General features: G+C 35.2%; 1 protein-coding gene across 3 annotated transcripts in view; it reads right to left on the bottom strand.

Annotated features, from left to right (window-relative positions):
* The window catches only part of HTT (huntingtin), a 92,907-nt gene that overhangs the window by 53,187 nt on the left and 20,530 nt on the right, over positions 1 to 19,190 (bottom strand). For all 3 annotated transcript variants that reach the window (XM_062575273.1, XM_062575275.1, XM_062575276.1), the window contains 15 exons: positions 16,730 to 16,810; positions 15,902 to 16,266; positions 13,931 to 14,054; positions 13,517 to 13,635; positions 12,431 to 12,542; positions 10,306 to 10,446; positions 9,346 to 9,504; positions 9,149 to 9,246; positions 7,697 to 7,836; positions 6,905 to 6,968; positions 6,424 to 6,524; positions 4,864 to 5,010; positions 3,527 to 3,647; positions 3,197 to 3,273; positions 351 to 502 (listed from right to left, as the gene is read on the bottom strand). In XM_062575273.1, the coding sequence (XP_062431257.1) occupies positions 351 to 502; positions 3,197 to 3,273; positions 3,527 to 3,647; positions 4,864 to 5,010; positions 6,424 to 6,524; positions 6,905 to 6,968; positions 7,697 to 7,836; positions 9,149 to 9,246; positions 9,346 to 9,504; positions 10,306 to 10,446; positions 12,431 to 12,542; positions 13,517 to 13,635; positions 13,931 to 14,054; positions 15,902 to 16,266; positions 16,730 to 16,810 (2,001 nt within the window). The remainder of the gene's footprint in view (positions 1 to 350; positions 503 to 3,196; positions 3,274 to 3,526; positions 3,648 to 4,863; positions 5,011 to 6,423; positions 6,525 to 6,904; positions 6,969 to 7,696; positions 7,837 to 9,148; positions 9,247 to 9,345; positions 9,505 to 10,305; positions 10,447 to 12,430; positions 12,543 to 13,516; positions 13,636 to 13,930; positions 14,055 to 15,901; positions 16,267 to 16,729; positions 16,811 to 19,190) is intronic.

The following is a 19,190-nucleotide window of genomic DNA, read 5'->3' as shown; positions in this document are numbered from 1 at the left end:
GTACAAAATGCAATTACCAACTTTCAAGTTACAGAAGAACATAAAGTGAAACTGGGAGAGAGATGACAGTATCTCAGTTACAGTATTGACTTAGAGACATAAACATTAATCTATGCATCTAGCTAGCAGCTGTGAATGAGTGTTAGCTGTCTAGCTGATCAAAGCTTTTTCTCTTTCCAAAAGTGCTTCAAATCTCTTTGCTGGGTGCACAAAGTTCCTTCTTCCTTTATTTCTTCTACTCAATCATGGAGATATTTTGTTGTATACAATCAGGATGGGGTAAGATAAAGACAACCTGATGCTAACAGAAGAGATAACAGGATAGTTCTACTTTTCTGTTCCCTCCATACCTGCAAGCAAGTTTCCAACCAAAATCAGAGCATCCTGATGTGCAGAAAGGTCCAAAGGGAACCATACCGATGAAAGGAGAGAGAGGACCATGCCAGCCATTCCAATGGTACAGCCCTTCTGAGCTTCATCTGAAGGACTTGGCTGGGAAACACTGAAAGTTTTATTGTAGAATGTTAAAAAATAACTAAGTTTAAAGGTTCAGATAAATAGCATTTGAGTAAACTAACTACTAATCTTAAAAAAAAAAATCAGTGCTATAGAAATATTCAAACTATTTGGCTAAAAAATATTTAACACTCTGGTTTGAGTTTAAAACACACACATATTTCTAACAAATTTGTATGCTTGACGAGCTTTTTTTTTTTTTTTTTTTAATAACAAATATCAAAGCTGCTAGTGACATCTACTGATAAACAGGAAGAATTAACAAATACAGTCCTAAGCTATCTCTAATTAAAATACTTGGAAATATGCAGCGTATTAATGAGAAATCTAAAGCAGTAGCACTGCAATGTAACAAGATACAAAAATTTAATCAACCAATTGTAATCAATTCTTCCTGATGTTGAATAGAGTCTGTCCAATCAAATCTTAATTTGCTGCTGCATACTATTTCCTTTACAATATTTTTAAAATCATACTGTCCCACACAATACAAGTTTCAAAAAGAACAGGCATAGTTCACCAGAAGATGTTTGTGAGAATACCATGTGAATCATACACATTGCTCCAAAGACGTTAAGACTTGCACAACACTACCAGCTTTCTCTCAGAGCAGCACTTTAAGCAACCTCTAAATAAAGGAGTTCTTTTAAGGGTTTTTTCTTTTGTAATTCAAAATCTTTCAATCTAGTGCTTTGGTCTAACACCACAAGAACAATTTTATTAAGCGTAACTTACTTTGACAAAGCTGCACTAGCAATATACACTGCCTTTCATTCAAAATCAAATTTATGTTTTAATATGCAAGTGTTGCTTATTTTAGGCAGAACTTCAGAAAAACATGAATTAGTCTCTGCTGGATTGTACAGAGATGGAATGCAGCAGCTCCATTACTTCTCTTTTTATTATAATTTATTTAAGACCAGATGAATGTCAACACGTCAATCAGACAAGAATTTTAATAAATTATCACGTTCACATTACACAGCACTAGACACCAAAACTTATTATCTACTGTAAGAAACTCATATTGCACAAAAAAATAACAATGCAAATCAATATGAGCGTGGGGAAATTTGCAAAGAAGGAATTAGAGGAAAGGGCAAATTCTAAGTCATTGCATCACCCAGGATTACTACATCCTGCAGCATTTTTTAAGGCAGGTAGAACAGAAGACACATTGTTGCAATTCTATGAGAATAAGGAAGGTATATTCAAAATAAAACAAACTAGCTTCGCAACTGAGAGAACAAAGCTTAGAGAATGCTAAAATTGATTACAAACAGTGCAAATGAGAAACAGAGACCCAGATGGCCACACACAATTTATTAAATAACCAGTCCTAACTCTAGAAGCACTCCGTGTTTATTTTTTGTCTTCCGGATAGGCACTGCTCAAATTTGCACCTACCCTAGTTGTTAAGAGACAAGACATCTTAAAATGCATATGCAGAGCACATCACACTGAACAGCTGGACTAGTAAGTGTCACTAATTTGCGTCTGGCAAGGAAAGAAAGGATATTTTGCTCTAGGTGATCCTGCTGAGCAGGGAGGTTGGACTAGATGATCTCCAGAGGTCCCTTCCAACCTTACTGATTCTATGATATTGCTGATAAGCAAAGCATCAACTTCCTTTTCATAAGAACAGATTTTACAATAGAAATTCAGGATACTAAGAGTAAAATCAGAGTAGAGACACCTCTTGCAATTTAGACAAAGAAAAAGTAGACAGTGTCTTTGGAAAGAGGAGCACATAGTAATGAAAAATTATTTAAATATGAAGAGACCTAAGCAACCGAAGTACACAGACTCAAAAGCAGTACATACATCTCAACAATTATGTAACAGAGACTACATGTGACTGAATTTGGTAAGAGCAGACAGATGGGAACCGCAGGAAACAGCAGGACAGCTAACATTTATTAACAACTCTCTAAAATGTAACCAAAACAACAACAGATCAACACAAATAATGTTATGTACCCCCAAGCACCCTCCCCCCCAAAATTCACACATGCTAAGCAGCTTGTTTTACAACTTGTGGTACAACACCTTGATAGCCAAATGCAAGATCAAAGCTTTAGAGCTGTCAACTGTATAGCTAAATTTGAAAAGTTTCTTCAGAATATAAGTACTTTGGGACCATCATATATTACCTACATAACACATACATAAGTTTTATAGGCACCTCATTTGCTGTTCCTACCCAGCGCAGGTAACAAGAACAACTTAAATGGATGTGCCACTTCTACAGTTGTAAAAGCAAGTATGAACCAGCTTCCTCTACACACCGTTTCCAGCATGAACACGAGATCGAGGTGAAAAAGATTTTGAAGAGATAATACAATATGCTCAACAACTTGAAGACACACGTTTCTTTAAAAGCATGGAAAATTTCTCCTACTACCTCTCTATCTCCATTTGGTAGACACCGACTTTACATACCTTTTTATTACAGTAGCTGCAGCCAACCCCTATGATACACGCTGCGGTTCCAGAGATGACAGTGCTGACACTTAATATGACGACAACCTGATCTTATACCCTTCTGTATGAAGTTTTAAAACAGCTGCTAAGACAAGCTTAACAGCAAATATCTAAAATAGAACTTCTAATACCTGAGTGTTCTCTGTTTTTGTAAACATGAACACTAGAAGCTTGAATACTGAATGAACGAACATACCCACAGTGCCATCCCACGCTCCAGGTGCAGACTGGAAATGTTGTAGAGAGAAGACACAAAGCTTCACAGCAGCCAAACTGAAAAGTCAAGACAAGTCAGAATCAATTTCATCAATGGAAGAATTAGTGTGCATGTGTGCAAACACACACACGCACAAACAGAAAAAAGCCTATCACACCACACCTTACGTGTGGGAATTAACACTGTTATATTTAACATATTTAATTATATTTAACACTGTCCTGATACCAAAGCTATGGATACACATAGCCAGAAAAAAATTTCAACTAAAGAAAAAAGTCAGTTGCTACAGTGTCTAAGAAATCTTACTGTAAGTGCTCTTGTAGTGGATGTTGTCAATGCATGGGAAATTGCTCCAATAACCCTTGAAAGATTGTTTTCCATAGTGACATCTGTTGGACTGTGCAGCATACTGTAACCTCTGTATGTTCTGAAATAAAAATATTTATACTACTAGGACATGTACTTAAGAAGCTAAACAACACTTTAATCAGAAATGATTATGGCTTACGTTACTATTATGCATTTTATAGATAACTTGTTAAAATTAATTAAAAAAACAAGTGCATTCTAAATACCGTATAAATATACTTTAATAGTTTTGCATCTCTACTTCATGATTAGATGATTATAAATCATCTAATTTTTTAGCAAACAGTAAACCAATTCAATATCCAAACAGGTTCTCTAGAAATCCCCACTAATTTAGCATTACATTTTGCTTCTGCTTGAACTCATCTAACATTTTTGCACATTCAAGCTTGTGATTATTACTGTAGCATTAAAAAGAGCTATTTTGTATTTGAAAGAACATATTCCCTATGAAGTTCTGTTGTGGCCATACTATTATATATAAATCTGAGTAACATTATCAAGATCCTGTATGGAAAAGTTTGTATAATTAAAAATTCACATGACAAATTGACAGAAGCAAAGAGCCCATACATATATACAACTCTCTGTCTGCAAGACTGAGAACTATCCGGCAACAAAGAGACAGCAACGAGATCACATTATCAATATTAAAATTATTTTTTAAATTATACTGGTAGTACAGATTTTTGCAATTACAGTCATTAAATAAGGATGTGAACAGTTAGAAATCATGATCAATATACCTGAAGAACAATAATGCACACTTATGATTAGCTTACAAAGCTGCACCTGAGCAATTTAATGGGTAAACTGGATGACTATGGGATCAAGAGAAGATGTTAATGTTTATCACAGAACAATAATATCCTATGATCAGAGTGTGAGCATATCACTACTGAGTCTCATGTCAGTTTATCCTTCAGACCTACACCTGTTTCCGAGCAGCCTAAGACTATTGCAGAAGCTTTTACAAATTGGAGAGACTATGCATAAGCATATGAACTTGCAGGACCTAAATATGATTTCTTCGCTGTGAGAGCAACAGAGCACTGGCACAGGTTGTCCAGAGAGGTGGTGGACTCTCCTTCTCTGGGGATCTTCAAGGCCTGCCTGGATGCAACCCTGTCTACCGTCCTCTAGGTGACCCTGCTGAGCAGGGAGGTTGGACTAGATGATCCCCAAAGGTCCCTTCCAAACTTACTGATTCTATGATCCTATGATTTTAGGTGTTTTGAATTAAATTTTAAAATGAGACGAACCACATACTGTACCTGGTGATAGTGCTCACTGCAAAGTGAGATGGAGGCTGTGTTTCATGCATGAGTAGTTTCAGGTAGACACTGCTTTGATCTCTTGCTACTGCCACAATTGGATCAGCTTGTCCTTGGTCGCAGTTATAAAACAGCTTTGGAACCAGCCTTAATGACAATTGTCAAAAAAGGGAAAGTATTATTCAGAAATGTTTCTATATACAAAAAAAATGTTTCTATATACAGAAAGCTACATGCATCTGATTGTAATTCAAAACTGTTAATAAAACTCACATTGGCCTAATCATTATGCATAATTCACGTGACTACATTTTATTGTAAACCAAAGGGTTCAAATTAGGACAAAAGAACTGTTCTACATATGTTAGTTCAAAAAATATATGCTACAATGACCTGAATGTATACTGCAATGCAATATACACTACAGCAGTGCAAAAGTATATAACAATCTCTGCAGCACTTCTCTCTCCATGCTCCCCTACCTCCACAGGTATCTTCCCCATTGACACCCACGACAGCTGAAAATTAACTAACAGTAAATGTCACATTTTTGGACCATCTGATTTTATTATGCTGGAAAATTTAAAACACACAATAAAATTAATTCTACTTGAACAATAATATTTTCAGCTTATGCAAAACTGAAAAGCTACAAAACACATCTATAAGCTCACTGACAGCGCATCCAATTAATGCCCATTCTGTCTGTTTCAAGAGGCTTCTGTGAGCCTGTAAACTAACAACTTTCTTGGGAAAGTAAGTCTCTCCTCTTCTTCCAATACATATGCAATACACAAAGTTGACATAAACATAGAGAAAACTGACTAATAACAAACTCAGTTTAACAAAATAACTTTATTTCCAAATCATGTCCCTGAATAAGAGCAATTAATACTAAATACAATGCAACAGTTATGACTTCTTTGCCAATTGTCCTTTATGTTATTAGGAATGGATAGCAATAGTCTGAAGAACTAGGAAAGACTCCTCTGACAAAGTATTCTAGGAATTCAATAGTGGGTACCTCAAATTAAATGTAAAAGACAAGACCTTGAACTCAAATAAATTAAACTACCAAGTTGTTATTACTGTTTAGCGCCTTCATTGGGATACCAATTAAAACTAATGGATTAACAGCAAACATCTGTTTTTTAACAAGATTAGCAGTTTACTATAATCAATGAGCATGGAACATATACTATTCATAATCATGTGGACCCTACAGTGATCAAGTGTGAGCAAGGCTCACTAAAATTGCTAAATTTTAAGCCCATTAACTACTGTCAGGATAAATTGTCAGCTGAACAAATCACTTCACCATCCAGAAGACTTGAGGAAGATGCAACTATATTACTCAGAATGTAATATAGTTAAATATAATTGTAATAGTATAAAATCAAAGCACAACTATCTGATGCTTAAGAACAATGCACATTTCAGATATCAAAAACTGTGTGTATCTCCTATCCCCCATTCAAATAAAATAAAACCCACTAAGCACTAGTTGTGGACACAATAACACGCAAATATCTTTCTGAACGCCTTCGTTTTAACAAATACCTCATCAATGAAGCTGCAGCTACATGTCGTACTCTTGGATCTTCATCTCCAAGCAGGTAGATTACAACGTTATTGAGCACTCTCTCCTGAAGTTTTAGGAGCTAGGAAATAAATTAGCACCAGAAAGTTCACTGAATGTTTTCATCATTCAGACCACACTTAAATTCTTAACAAGTGAAATTTCTTCCGTTATCCTAGTTGGTAAGGTGACACTTACTTCCACATTGATGAATAGACCATGTTGATACTTTATAAATCTTTTTACATTTCTAGGAAACACACACACAAACCACTATAATATTTATATCTTAGTAGTAAAGTATCTTTCCAATTAAATATCAGATCTTAGAGTATTAGTCTACTTATGTAAACCATACTTGTAACATACCAGTGTTTACAGAATTTAAACATCAAGTGCTGAGATGGCATTCCTGCCTTAACCCAGAACCACAGAAGATTGACTAAATACTAATTTACTTACACCAGTATAATGATGACCACCTCTGTGCAGGCTGTCTGCTTTTCCTTCCAAGAAACTGACTAGACTATGATAAAAAAAAAGAATTTGAGTAATCAGCACCATAAATGTAGGGAGTAAACATAACTTTAGCTACCTTTGGAAGGCAAGCTACATGCTAAACTATGATCTGGCTAGCCTAACAGAACAGTTTTATTTCTTTAATTAAAAAACATGATTTATACATTAGGATTGTATTTTTCTCATGCAGGTTAAATCAGATTCCTTTGAAAAGAAGGTAACACATCCCAAATTGCACTATTCAGAAAGAGTCTAATTTTGTATGAATAATGATAGAGTTTCACAAAAAGATTTTTTGTCTTTCAGCTTGGAAAAACCCATAGAGAATGAGAGAATTCAGGAAAAAGCAAATGAAATTATTTCAGTACAACTGAAAAACTTAGAGGAGAGTTATCAAAAATGGAAAACAACCTTTGTTTGATCAAGGACTTCTTTACTACATGAAATCCAAATTAGGTTCTAGATTATACAATCTGATTATAGATTTTTAGAAGCTAAGATAAAACAAACTAAGCACAGTGCTACTAGGATTGGACTTGGTAGTGAAGTTAGTATTAGCTTCCTACAATCCATATTAGGAATTCAAACATTCTTAATATGATTGATTGGTCCACATTACTTTTATGAAACCCATTAATTTTTCAGTAAGAAACCTCCCCGTTACGCTCCCACCCTCCTATACACAGTTGCTTGGCACTGTAGCTACAATGCCCATAGAAAAATACATACACTTACCGAAAATCTACCTCTGCAAGTGTTTCCAGGAGTTCTGTTCTTACTAGCCAATATGAGCTATTCCTCAACGTAAGGAGGTCAATAATTAACTGTAAACCTAGTTCACTGTAACTGCTACTACATAAGCTCATGATGCAATGCTAAAAAGAAAAAACAAAAATGTTCAGCTATACTATAGAACCAAAGAACGTAAACTACCACAAAAGTTATTTTATTCATACCTCTATTTTAATGGTTGTTCAACAAATTTTAGACTGGGGGGGTCTTCGCAACCAAGTTATGGAACTCTATTCCCATGTCTTATTTTAGTATGTGAAAACATTTTCTTTCTTGAGGATTAATACCCACAATGCATTTCTGCCAAAATGGGGAAAGTCTTGTAACTACTGAATATTTAAAAGGAAAGTAGACATGGCTAATGGTAACTCCAGGTTACCTCAACCACATTAGGTATAAAGATTAAAAAAAGAATTTTAAAAATAAAGTCAAAATTCACTGGCATTTGTTGCCTGAACTGAACAACATCTAGTAAGTCTTCCAAAAAGGTGATTTGTCAGTGAAACTGCTAGACACAAACAGTAAGATCACAGAACAAAATATTAAAACAGTATCAGTAAATGGGGGTGGGGTGGGGTGGGGGGAGGGGATATTCCACATTTCTGCACCATTGTAATTTGCTAATTGGGTGTCCTTTACTCAGCTGTATCACTTGAAATTATACTTTCCTTACACTGAATTACATGTACTAAAAGCTACACCTTGCTTCACTGATCTATAAGCAGCAACAGAATCAGCAACGCTGTGCTTTTCCCTGCTGTCTTAGCTTACCTAGGCCACTGATCTGTCCTCCTCTCTCTTTTTTCTTCTATTTTTTTTTTCTGGAAATTTTCCCAAGTAAAGACCTTGCCCGTTCACCTCTGTTTCTTCATACGACACCTTCTATGGTGTTCTACATTCTGCTCGGAAATTAAACTATTATCTCTACTTTGAGAGCTGCCAGATGCAACCTTCACCCAAATTAAAATACTTACTTCTTTTATTATTTCAAGAAATAATCACTATCACTTGTCATTTCTCATTTTTTTAATTAGTCGCTAAATGTAGACTATGTCCAGAGATTATACATTCACACTTCCGTATTCAGACTAGATCTCCCATATATCCAAAGCACTCATCCTACTTTTGGGTTTATGTACCATTACAGCTCATTCCTGTACATTTATGATGATATGAAATCTAATCTTTAGAATACTGCTTAGCAATCCGACCAATAATCGTTTTCTAATTGTTCCTTCATTTCTCTGCCTGGATTCATGCTTTCTACAACACTGTTCTGGGGCAATCAGTCATTTTTTGCTCCACGTTTATACATTTGAGTATAACAGTATTGTAGCCGATGACTAAGGCCCCTATGATCTGTAGTGCTGCAAGACAATCACTGCTTTTCCTTACCCTCACAGCTGTACAAGCCAGTTTGCATGTAACAGAGGATTCATCTTTCAATGTCTTCTGTAATAGAGGTATGCAGTCTACCAAGGAAAAGAGATTTCCTAACAAAAAAGGAATTCAGAACATGAAACAAAATAAAATTTTTGGCTAAGTTAAAAAAAAAAAGACAGACAAAAATCTTATTTTTATTTTATTTTTACCTGTTAAGCTTCTGACAGTTGTTAGCCATTTTTCCACATCAAAGCGGGACTTAATTAGAATAGAGTTGACAATTGTTCCACAGAGAATGGCAGTAGCTCCTCTAATCTGGGGATCTCCATGGTCAATGTAGTTCAGAATATCTGATACATATTGCTCCTCTTAAAAAAAAAAGTTACAACTACTTTATTTTAAAAATACTAAGATTAAATTTAACTGCTAATCTCCGAATACAGCAGTCACACAGTTAACTTACAGGTTGAGACATGGAAACAATTCAGATCAGCATGTCCATTATTTCAGTCAGGATGACCTTTTAGGGAAGAATCTCACCTGCTTTGACTAAAAACTGCTGAGAATTTGCATAGCTTTTTTTTTTTTTTTTTTTTTTTAAAAAAAATATTAAATGCAAAATGCTCTGGGGGCATTAGAATAATCTAAGAGGTTTTGGTCAATCCTCTAGTTTAGCCACTATCAGTATCAAACCAAATACTTCAAAATCCTGCAGCTCACACTGTTATTCATAGAAGTGAACCTAGCAGCCTATAAAGCAATTATAAAATGGTCTTAAATAAATCAGAAGAAACCATTTTTAACAGAAACAAACCACTTTTGTATAGCAGTTGTGCTAAAACAACTTCAAGTTGTTTGAAGCTGTACAAGTCCGTCCACAGAGCTTGAGAGTCTGATTACAAAAAAAACAAAACAAACAAACAAAACAAAAAAAAAAAAACAAAACCCAACACTCGAACAAGTGCACTACTTTCTATAGCCTAGTTGCCAGTGGCTCTGTAATGGACAGTGCTAATGTATTTGAAACTAGTCCCATATTACACATCTGCAAATATTAAATTGGATTTAAAGAGTTTTTGGTAGAGATGATGCCTCACTTACTTGAAAATCCAAACACATTATAATAAATAAGATAAAATAATAATAAGATGATGTAAACAACAACATACCATACTCTTCTCCCATGGCTTCGAGTGGTGTCTTATACAGTTTGCTGAAGAAAGCCTCAGGGTGAAGGGCAACAGCTGCTCCAACACAACTTACTGCTAGGGCTTTTACACTGACTCTCACATCCCTATCAGGAACTAAAGCTGGGGAGAGGAAGGAAAAAAAAAGCTTAAGTTAATTAGTAACTCTAGATGGTATAAACAGTTTAGCCTGGACAAAAAAAATTTGTTTTGATTTTGAAGGCAAAACAAGTAGGCCTTGTTACCAGAAGCACTAATTATATACCACATTACCACATTCTAAAAATAAATAAATAAATCTATCTGCTTCAAGTTACAATACTGCTTGTCCAAAAGTTCTGCATTAGAAAAACACATTAAGACTTCAGGAAAGAAAAAAAAAAAAAAAAAAAAAAAAAAAACTCACTTCACTCATATCACTTCACTTCAATCATAAACAACGACACACACAAACACCCTTGTGATACAGACTCAAGTGAAAAAAAGGTAGAACTAACTAGATAGAAACTATTAACATTTTACATCTGTCAGAATCAGTTCCCTGAGGGTACCACAGGTATAAGTGTTTTCAGTGATTAGATCAGACAACATAAGTAAGGTTGGAAAAAACACCTGGCTTTCTAATAAAAACACTACTTTAGCAACAGAGCAACTTGAGCCTTGTAGAACATATGTACATGTATATGCAAGTCAGCTAAGAAAAGGTCGTTTGCAAAATGCTTTTATAGTTGGAGAGAAAGTCTATATTGCTACATCAACATCCTCCAGCACATAATTTTTTCTTGAAGATACACCTTTCTAGATTCATACCACCAAAGCTTTAAGAAATAAGAAAACAGTTGAAGGAAGTACAGTTGCATGAAAAAATATTTGCTACATAGGTGCCTAACTTCGATGGAAGCCAACATAAGTCACGCATTCTGTTGAGACAGCCTTTCTGAGAAGCCATTGAAATACAGCTTTATAAACAGAAATAACACTACCGGTAAGAGGTCTGCATTAAATAAGTAAGGATAAAAACATATTCACCCTTTCTAAAAGGAATTACAGATATTAGAGAAAGGGACAGTTTCTTAGAAGGAAAATGTCCCTATTTTTAAATGAAGGCTTTCAGTAGCTCATGTGCTACACATCATGCTCAGTTTGGATCAAAATCATACTGGGATAACCATCACCTATTTTTAAAAGTTTTTTTCATTATCACACATGGAAAATCCAGTCAAAAAGAATGGCCACACTAACTTACACAGATGCTATAAAATGTTAGAAAAAAATAGCTGGAACTCCAAATTCAGCTATGTCTTTGAAAACTTTACATCAATTCTCCTCTTTACTACAGCTAAACCATTTAACCTTCAGAGTTACATTTCCCAAATACTGTTTTGCTTGTTTGTATTTCCTCTACCTGAAGTATATTCAAAAAAAAAAACAACACTGAATTAAAACATCAGTTGAGTAGTAAAACTAAAAAATACACTTTTTAATCTTGTTTTAATTATCACAAGCTTGGTATTCTAAATATAACTAATTGATAAAGAATATTAAAACAAGTATCTGAGAGGACTACATTCTTCTAAACTTTTTAGGAATTTCTGTAGAATGGACTGCATCTCAGAAAAGTATTTCTTTAGCTTTTACTATGGTATTGGTATTTTTATAACAGACAAGTTGAGTGTTCTGAAGTAACTGATTAAAAGCAAATATTGGTATTGGGCTGTCTTGCCAGTTTCACACAATCTATAAGTGGCCTCACAAAAAAATTAAAGGTGTAGCAATTCTAAAAACTCATCTCTAGGGAGTTCTTTTTTTTTGACATGGTAAATGTAACCAGATATTTGACAAGAAAATTACAGTAGCACCTTTTTTTTTTATTTTAAGAAGCCAAATGGTTCAAAATTGGATTCCTTACAAAATGACATAAGTGTCTAGGCATTTTTACGTTTCTCTGTACTCTATTGTAATCATTTAAACCAGTGGTTGTCATAGAAGCAGCAATCAAAATTCCTCAGTAAAATGAGTTTAAAAACTTGGCAGAATAAATTGATCACATTTACAACATTATACACTGGACAAACAATTAACCAATGAGCCTTGAACAAAAACTTACCTCCCTTCTCCCCAGTAAGTAAGAAAGAGGCTGACAAAAGTCTAACACAGTGCACTAAAGGCGCAGAGTTCCCATCGGTATAGTGACCTATGTCTCCCTTTACTCTGGAAGGCTATTGAAAGCAAATCACAGGTGTTACACAGATACAAATTATTCCTCAATTTAAACAAAAATTAAGCACAACTAAATTTTGAAGTACTGCGCAAAGCAAAAACTATAAAGTTTATATTATAAAATATGTTAAATACATATTGCAAAATGCAGTCTTTGATGGTTTTGGAAAGTTCACCTCTAGTATCAGAATCACTTTAATTTTAATCACAGAAACTACAATAGTTACAGTAGATTTCTAAATTACCCAGACTTACTGCTTGTGTCTGAAGCAGTTTGAGAAACGACTTTTTTGTCACTGAGTAATGACCTTTAGAAGCATTGTATGAGAGGCAATTAATTCTTAAGTTGTTTTCAAAGAAAGGCTTCTTTGGCAAAGGCAATCTTTTGCACTTTTTTGATCTCCACAACAGGCCAACCTGATTTAACTGTCTGCTGCAAATCCAACTCTCCATTTTCCCTTGCTCAGCATAAGGTTTAATGCTGAACTAAAAACCCAGAGAATGACACGAACCTCTGTGCAGAGAAACAGCTCAGACAGGCAGAAGAGAATCTCTGAGGAGTCTTTCCCTTATACAACTAGCAACCAGCACAAAGATATTTCAGACAATAATCTGAAGTCTCAGTGCACCCTGCCAAGGCATAGACGGGGGGGGGGGGGGGGGTTTGCCTTCTCCTCAGCAGTTTTGCTGCCTTCAGTTTCACAGATTAAGTGTGCATCCAGTTTTGCTTTTGTTGGTGGTGCATTCATGATATTAACACTTGTCTATCTATCTCATGTTAAAAAAAAATTTAGGCTGCAACTTAGACTTATTATTCAACCTTGGTTGTTTCATCCTATAATGAAGTATACTACATACATACATTTCCTATACCTATCACTAATTTACATGAATTCTCTCTCTCTCTTTTTTTTTTTTTAAAAAAGCTTAGTTGCTTTAAACTTTAAACCAGGCTATTGTGACCACATCTCACCTTATTTTCATGATCACTAGGATCTGCTGCTTCTTCTTTTGATGTAAATTTATCCACACTGCTATCAGAAGGCTGCCTACTATGGCTCATGGTTTTCAACAGGTGAGGCTGCTGAACAGCTTTAAAAAAAGATAATTCATGAAATACCATTTTAGAGGCAAATTAAAAGCAGTTTAATTGAGCTTCATTGTAAAAACATGAACAATGAATTAGCACTGATCTAAACAAGCGATTCATTAGAAGTGCTGAAATATGTTATTTTACATTTCCACCTGGATTTTTGCTTCCCATATCCATTAAGAGAGCTGTCAGTCCTCTAGAAGTTACACAGCGCCTGCAGCAGCTGCCTTGAAGATACCAATTCTGTATTTTTTTTTAACCATTATTTATTTATTTATTTATTTATCAACATACCAATTGAAGAATTTCTGAAAGACTCTGATGAATCATCTTGGAGAATATTTGCAGCCTCATCTTCCTCATCCTGCAGCTGCCCAATCTGCATACCAGAATATTGGCTTTCAGTACCCTCCAAAACCTACACAGTGCAAAGACAGGACTTAGAATAATTTAGTTTAACACACAGTACTGAATCTCAAACATGCAGTAATCTTTACTCTGCAGTAATTCTAGCAATTTAGAAATAATTCCAAGCAAAGTAAGCATGATACATATTGGCATATAGCTGTACGCAGGTCCCGAAGCAGTTTTCCTCCTTCTCAAGCGTTTAAGCTGTTAGGGCCCATGGTTACATCTGAGTCTCCCACTTGAATCACGAACCTGGATGCTAAGACTGAGAAGGTCAAATACATGGTGCATCGCCTTCTCTTCAACTACCACTGCTTCCTTATTCTAAAAGCATAGTTGCCTCTCATTTCAGAAGTTTCTAAACACTATCACTATCTTAATAGTTGCAAACCATAATCAACAGCTTCACTGTCACAACTTGAATGTGTCCCAAAAAGTCTTGTGTCAAACACTACATGTTCAGAACGAGTAAAGTTACAGGAAAGTCAAATGGGGAGCACAGTATACAATAAAAAAGTAAAAAAGTAGGTTGAACATATTTTAATTCCTTCATTCTATAATCAGAGTCCACTAAAATGGATACTTCTGAAAGAGTTTGACACTTAGTACCAATGTATTTTTAATGAAATACGTAAAAATAACCATAAAAGTGATAACCATACTAAGAATAAAACATGAAACATTTCATTGTAAGATTATTGGAAGATAAAAGATACTACTACAGTTATTCCCTGACTGTAGAAGCATCTGGAAATTGTTAGTCAAAAAAGCCCATGTGTGGGCAAAAGGGATGACCCTTAGTTGTCAGTAGAACTTTATTTGTAACTACTGCTTATAAATTGTATACAAACTGTCTGACGTGCCTAACAGTCAGACAAGAATTTAAGAAATGCAACTTGCCAATAAGTACCTACTCCTTTTAGCCCCTGCACTGCTTACATTATAGTCAGAGCACCTACTGTCACTCCTTTGGTTCTCAAATCCTCACACTTACAAGAGTTTATGCTTGTCATAATTGTAAATTAACCATTTTTAGTAACTGACATTTAACTCTTCCAAAGTTACCATTAGCAAACTTAAGTCAGAAGATGGACAATATCTGAAAACAGAATTGAAAAATACATTCTAAATGTTTGCTCTTTTGAATTTTCTGGTCTCTCTCCAGTTATATTTTCAATGTTTTTATTACAACCTCACAGCATATTTGCCCAGAAGAGATGAATTTCTTAAAATAGCTATAGCATATAGTTATTTCAGGCACTTATTAGATACATAACTGCTACGTTAGCAAATCAAGCAACATTTGGCCAGTATAGGAGAAATTCATAAGCTGGAACAAAAAGAATAAAAATGAGTTCTGTTGTCAAGTGAGAATGCATAGGCAGAAGAAAATGTGAAATACTAGGTTTCAAAATACTCTACCATTCCAAATAGAACATTCACCCTTTAACACTTCCATTAGCCCCTCTATACCTAAAAAAATAAAAAAATAAAAATTAAGTAATGTATCTATTAAGAAACTAAAGGATGTGCTAGTAAGAGGAGACAAATACGTACAGCCTTTGATACTGACATTCTTCCAGTGAGTGATAAACTTTTGGCATTTGCCTTCACTGACCAGACCAATTATAGTAGTCTTGTTTTTAATGACTGCTGAAGTGAAAGTGTTAAAAGGAGGTCAGGCTCTCCAATAAAGGTGTGAGCTGCTGACCTTTCCCTTGTTACTAGCTGAGAATAGAAAAGTAAAAGCCGAGCAAGTAGATGAATCCAAGTCTGAACCCTTCATGGAAGGGCTCCAAGGTATGTTGGGCCCCTCAGTAAAAGAACATCCCCCCTCCCCGCCCATTGCACACTTACAATTTCAGAACTGTCCGAAGGGGTTACAGCAGAGTCTGGACCTTCTGTAGTAGTCTGAGAGCTATCGCTAATTGGTGAGGAAGCCTGTGTACCATCATTCAAGTCCATAGTGGGATCTGATGGGACAGCACTGATTTGGCTGGAGCTTCGGCTAAGCACATCATCATCTTCTCCCTCAGTAGCTGTACTGGTCAAATCACAGCTTGTCAGGTCTACTGAGTCTGATTGCAACGTATGTTGTGAACGTGGCTGCTCAGTAATGATATCATGTCCAGTAGGATCAGCAGCTGAACTCACTGCTGACCCAGTTGTTGATACACCAGATGAAGAAGCTAGTTCACTGCTTATCTCACCCTTCATAGAAGCTGCAACACAAAGACACTAATGAGCCAAAAAGTGTTCAAACTTATGTTTAAAGGTATCCATATCAAGAGTTAAAAACTCTATTCATATTAAGTTACTCTATGCAAAGTTTGTAACTAAGTAGTTAAACTACAGGTAGGGAAATAATTATCCATACCTCTTTTAGCAAGTCTCCTCGCTTTTATGCTGTTCTATCTATATCTAGCAGCTACATGTAACAGCTTTCCAGACAAAGCTTTCTATTTATTTATTTATTTTTGCGATCAGGCTCCAGTTAATGAGGTAAGTTTAAGCTTTATACACATGGGCCACCGTGGTTTGGAGTAGCTGGGCACTCAAAAAGCTTGGTAACAAAAGCCAAAGTCACCATGAAACGTCACTTTTATATTTTACATAGGAGTAATAGAGTGAATTTACAATGAAACAATGCACATTCATTTCATTGCTGAAAGGAAAAACACCTACCTGTAAAGGATGCAGAGCTGACATCTGATCGAGATTCAGAATCATCTTCCAAACCTTCCTCTTCACCAAGAAGTATTTTACCTGAAAAATGGCAGAGTAAATACATTTAGTTTTCCAATATTATAGTCAACTTGAAATGCTGAACATTTGAAGTCAGTTAGATGTGAAAACTATTTTTTAAAAGTTTATCTGATTTATTTTTCAAAGCTATGACAGGCAACAGAGGGAAGAGAGAAAGGAACGAAGAAAGTGAGCATCCAGCCTCTCACTATCTGGTAAGGATAGAAAAGGACAGCAATAACAAGCAGACACATAATTAACTAACTTCATCATAACAGTTTGGGAGACAACTTATGACCTTATTTATTCCAGTTAATTTTATGGACTATGTTTAAGCCACTGCTAATTTCTTCCAGCATGTCCTATTGCTGAGGGCTAGATGGCTGGCACCTGGATGTCTGCCCAAAGGGCTCAAAGGGACATTAAGCACGATATATAATTGAATAACCTCTCCCTCTTTAAGGCTACAAAAGCTACTGATCAAAGGCTACTGGCACTTTGGGGCCTGTAACTCCAATAAAAACAGAATGGAAAATGCTTACAGGAAGAGTAGAACAGACTAGAAGCACAAGACAAGACGAGTGAGAAAAGATGAACTGTGGACAACAATCATTAAGATTCAGGGGCCACTAAGCCAAAAATACCTTTACAGAGACTTTAACCATAGGAAAAAAAAAGAGAACCACTGATAAGCCAACACAACAATCTCAGAACTCACTCAGTTTAATATCTGTTTAAAACAGAAGCAATGGAGAGAGGAATATATCTGCAAACATATACTCCTTGGGAGTAAAACAAGGATGCAACTGCACTGAAAAGGCTGTAATTGGGAGAGGATACAGATCAAGCACAGAGGGAGCAACTGAGCCCATCTTTCTGGATCTCACAAGTCACTTGCTGAGACATACACATTTACGACTACTCACTAGAGATGAGACTGTTTTACAATTTAAAATAAGCTTCACTGGTGGTCCAAGATCTACCATGCAAAATATCAATGTTTTGACAACTCTAGATGAATTCTTTCCTATCTCATTTCTGTGTTTCTAGAGTTACAAGTGCAGGAAAGCATTAACAGATTTTTGTATTCACTTTATCACAATTGCTTTCACATGTAGAAAAAATACTGTAGATTTGTCTTCCTCTAGAAAAAGATGTATTTTATGCTATTCAAACCTGTAGTTAAGGCAGAAAAGTAACCATGACATTTTGATGCACATTCTATGTACAATAAAATATTATAGAAGTACACATTCCTACAAAACAACAAGTAAACTCCTGCTATGAGTTCCCAACCAAAAGCATAAAAGCTAGTATTTTCTTTTATGTTCTTTCCCCAATTTAGATATATTTCATTGAAATAAGCCAGGACAGTCTTCAGTTTTCCACGTAGCTGATCACCTTTAAAAGTAAGAAAGAAAAAAGGAAGGATACTGAAAAACACTTTATTAATATAGTATATTAGCCCTTAAATGCTTAGATAATTATATAAAACAAGCCACAAAATAGCTTTCTTTTATTTTGAAAAAAATTAACACTTAAGATGCAGACATAGGCCTTCATTCAGAAGATGAATTTTCAGCCTTTTTTGCAAAGAATTTTTTGAAGCTGGAATGTAAGTAAACCAACACAGGTGAGCTCCTCAAAACTAAAGTTCGTATGAAGCAGAGTGACCAAAAAAGGTATGGAATATTTGAGTTTAGAAGTCAGGATCACCTGCTTCAGTAGATCTGTTTCACTTTACACAAGTTTTACCTATTGCTAACGGCAGAAGCCTCCTGATAGTAAACTGACAGTAGACTGATTGTAAAACCATTTCAAGAAGGAACTGTGAATACACTTAATTCTGCCCTCCATTCTACGATGAAGAGAAGGAAATGAACAATTTGAAATTTAAGATTAAATCTGTACAAAGTACAGAATCCTGATCAGAGTTCTTCAAATTCAATTACATCAATTTTTAGACAATACAATTTCACATCAAGAAGATGGAACCTGATAGTTCATGTATTTTACCACCCAGTGAAGAAAAAGATTACTGTTTTAATATATACTTTAATTTACAGTTATAATACTTCAATGTTTCATTGAAGACCACTGACACATTTTAAATATCAAAATGTTAATTTTAACACTACACTTTAAAATTGACAGGAGTTGTTATTCTGTACTGTTACATTCTGTCCCACCTTTGGATATTGCACCAATGCCCTTCTCTTTTCAGAATACCCTTTCTTTCACTCTATCATTTCTAAGTTAGTGCTTAGTGTTGCAGTGGTAGCTTCTGTGTCTTTCAAAACTACCACTTTTTCACATTTAAGTACCTTTTTATAGCAAAAAGGCAAAAGATTTCTTGTATGCACAGAAGAAAGACAGGAAGACATATTTGGTTAAAAAGTGT

This window comes from Rhea pennata, chromosome 4, assembly GCF_028389875.1.
Source record: "Rhea pennata isolate bPtePen1 chromosome 4, bPtePen1.pri, whole genome shotgun sequence".
NCBI classification, from domain to species: Eukaryota; Metazoa; Chordata; class Aves; order Rheiformes; family Rheidae; genus Rhea; species Rhea pennata.
This window is presented reverse-complemented; position numbering and strand designations above follow the sequence as displayed.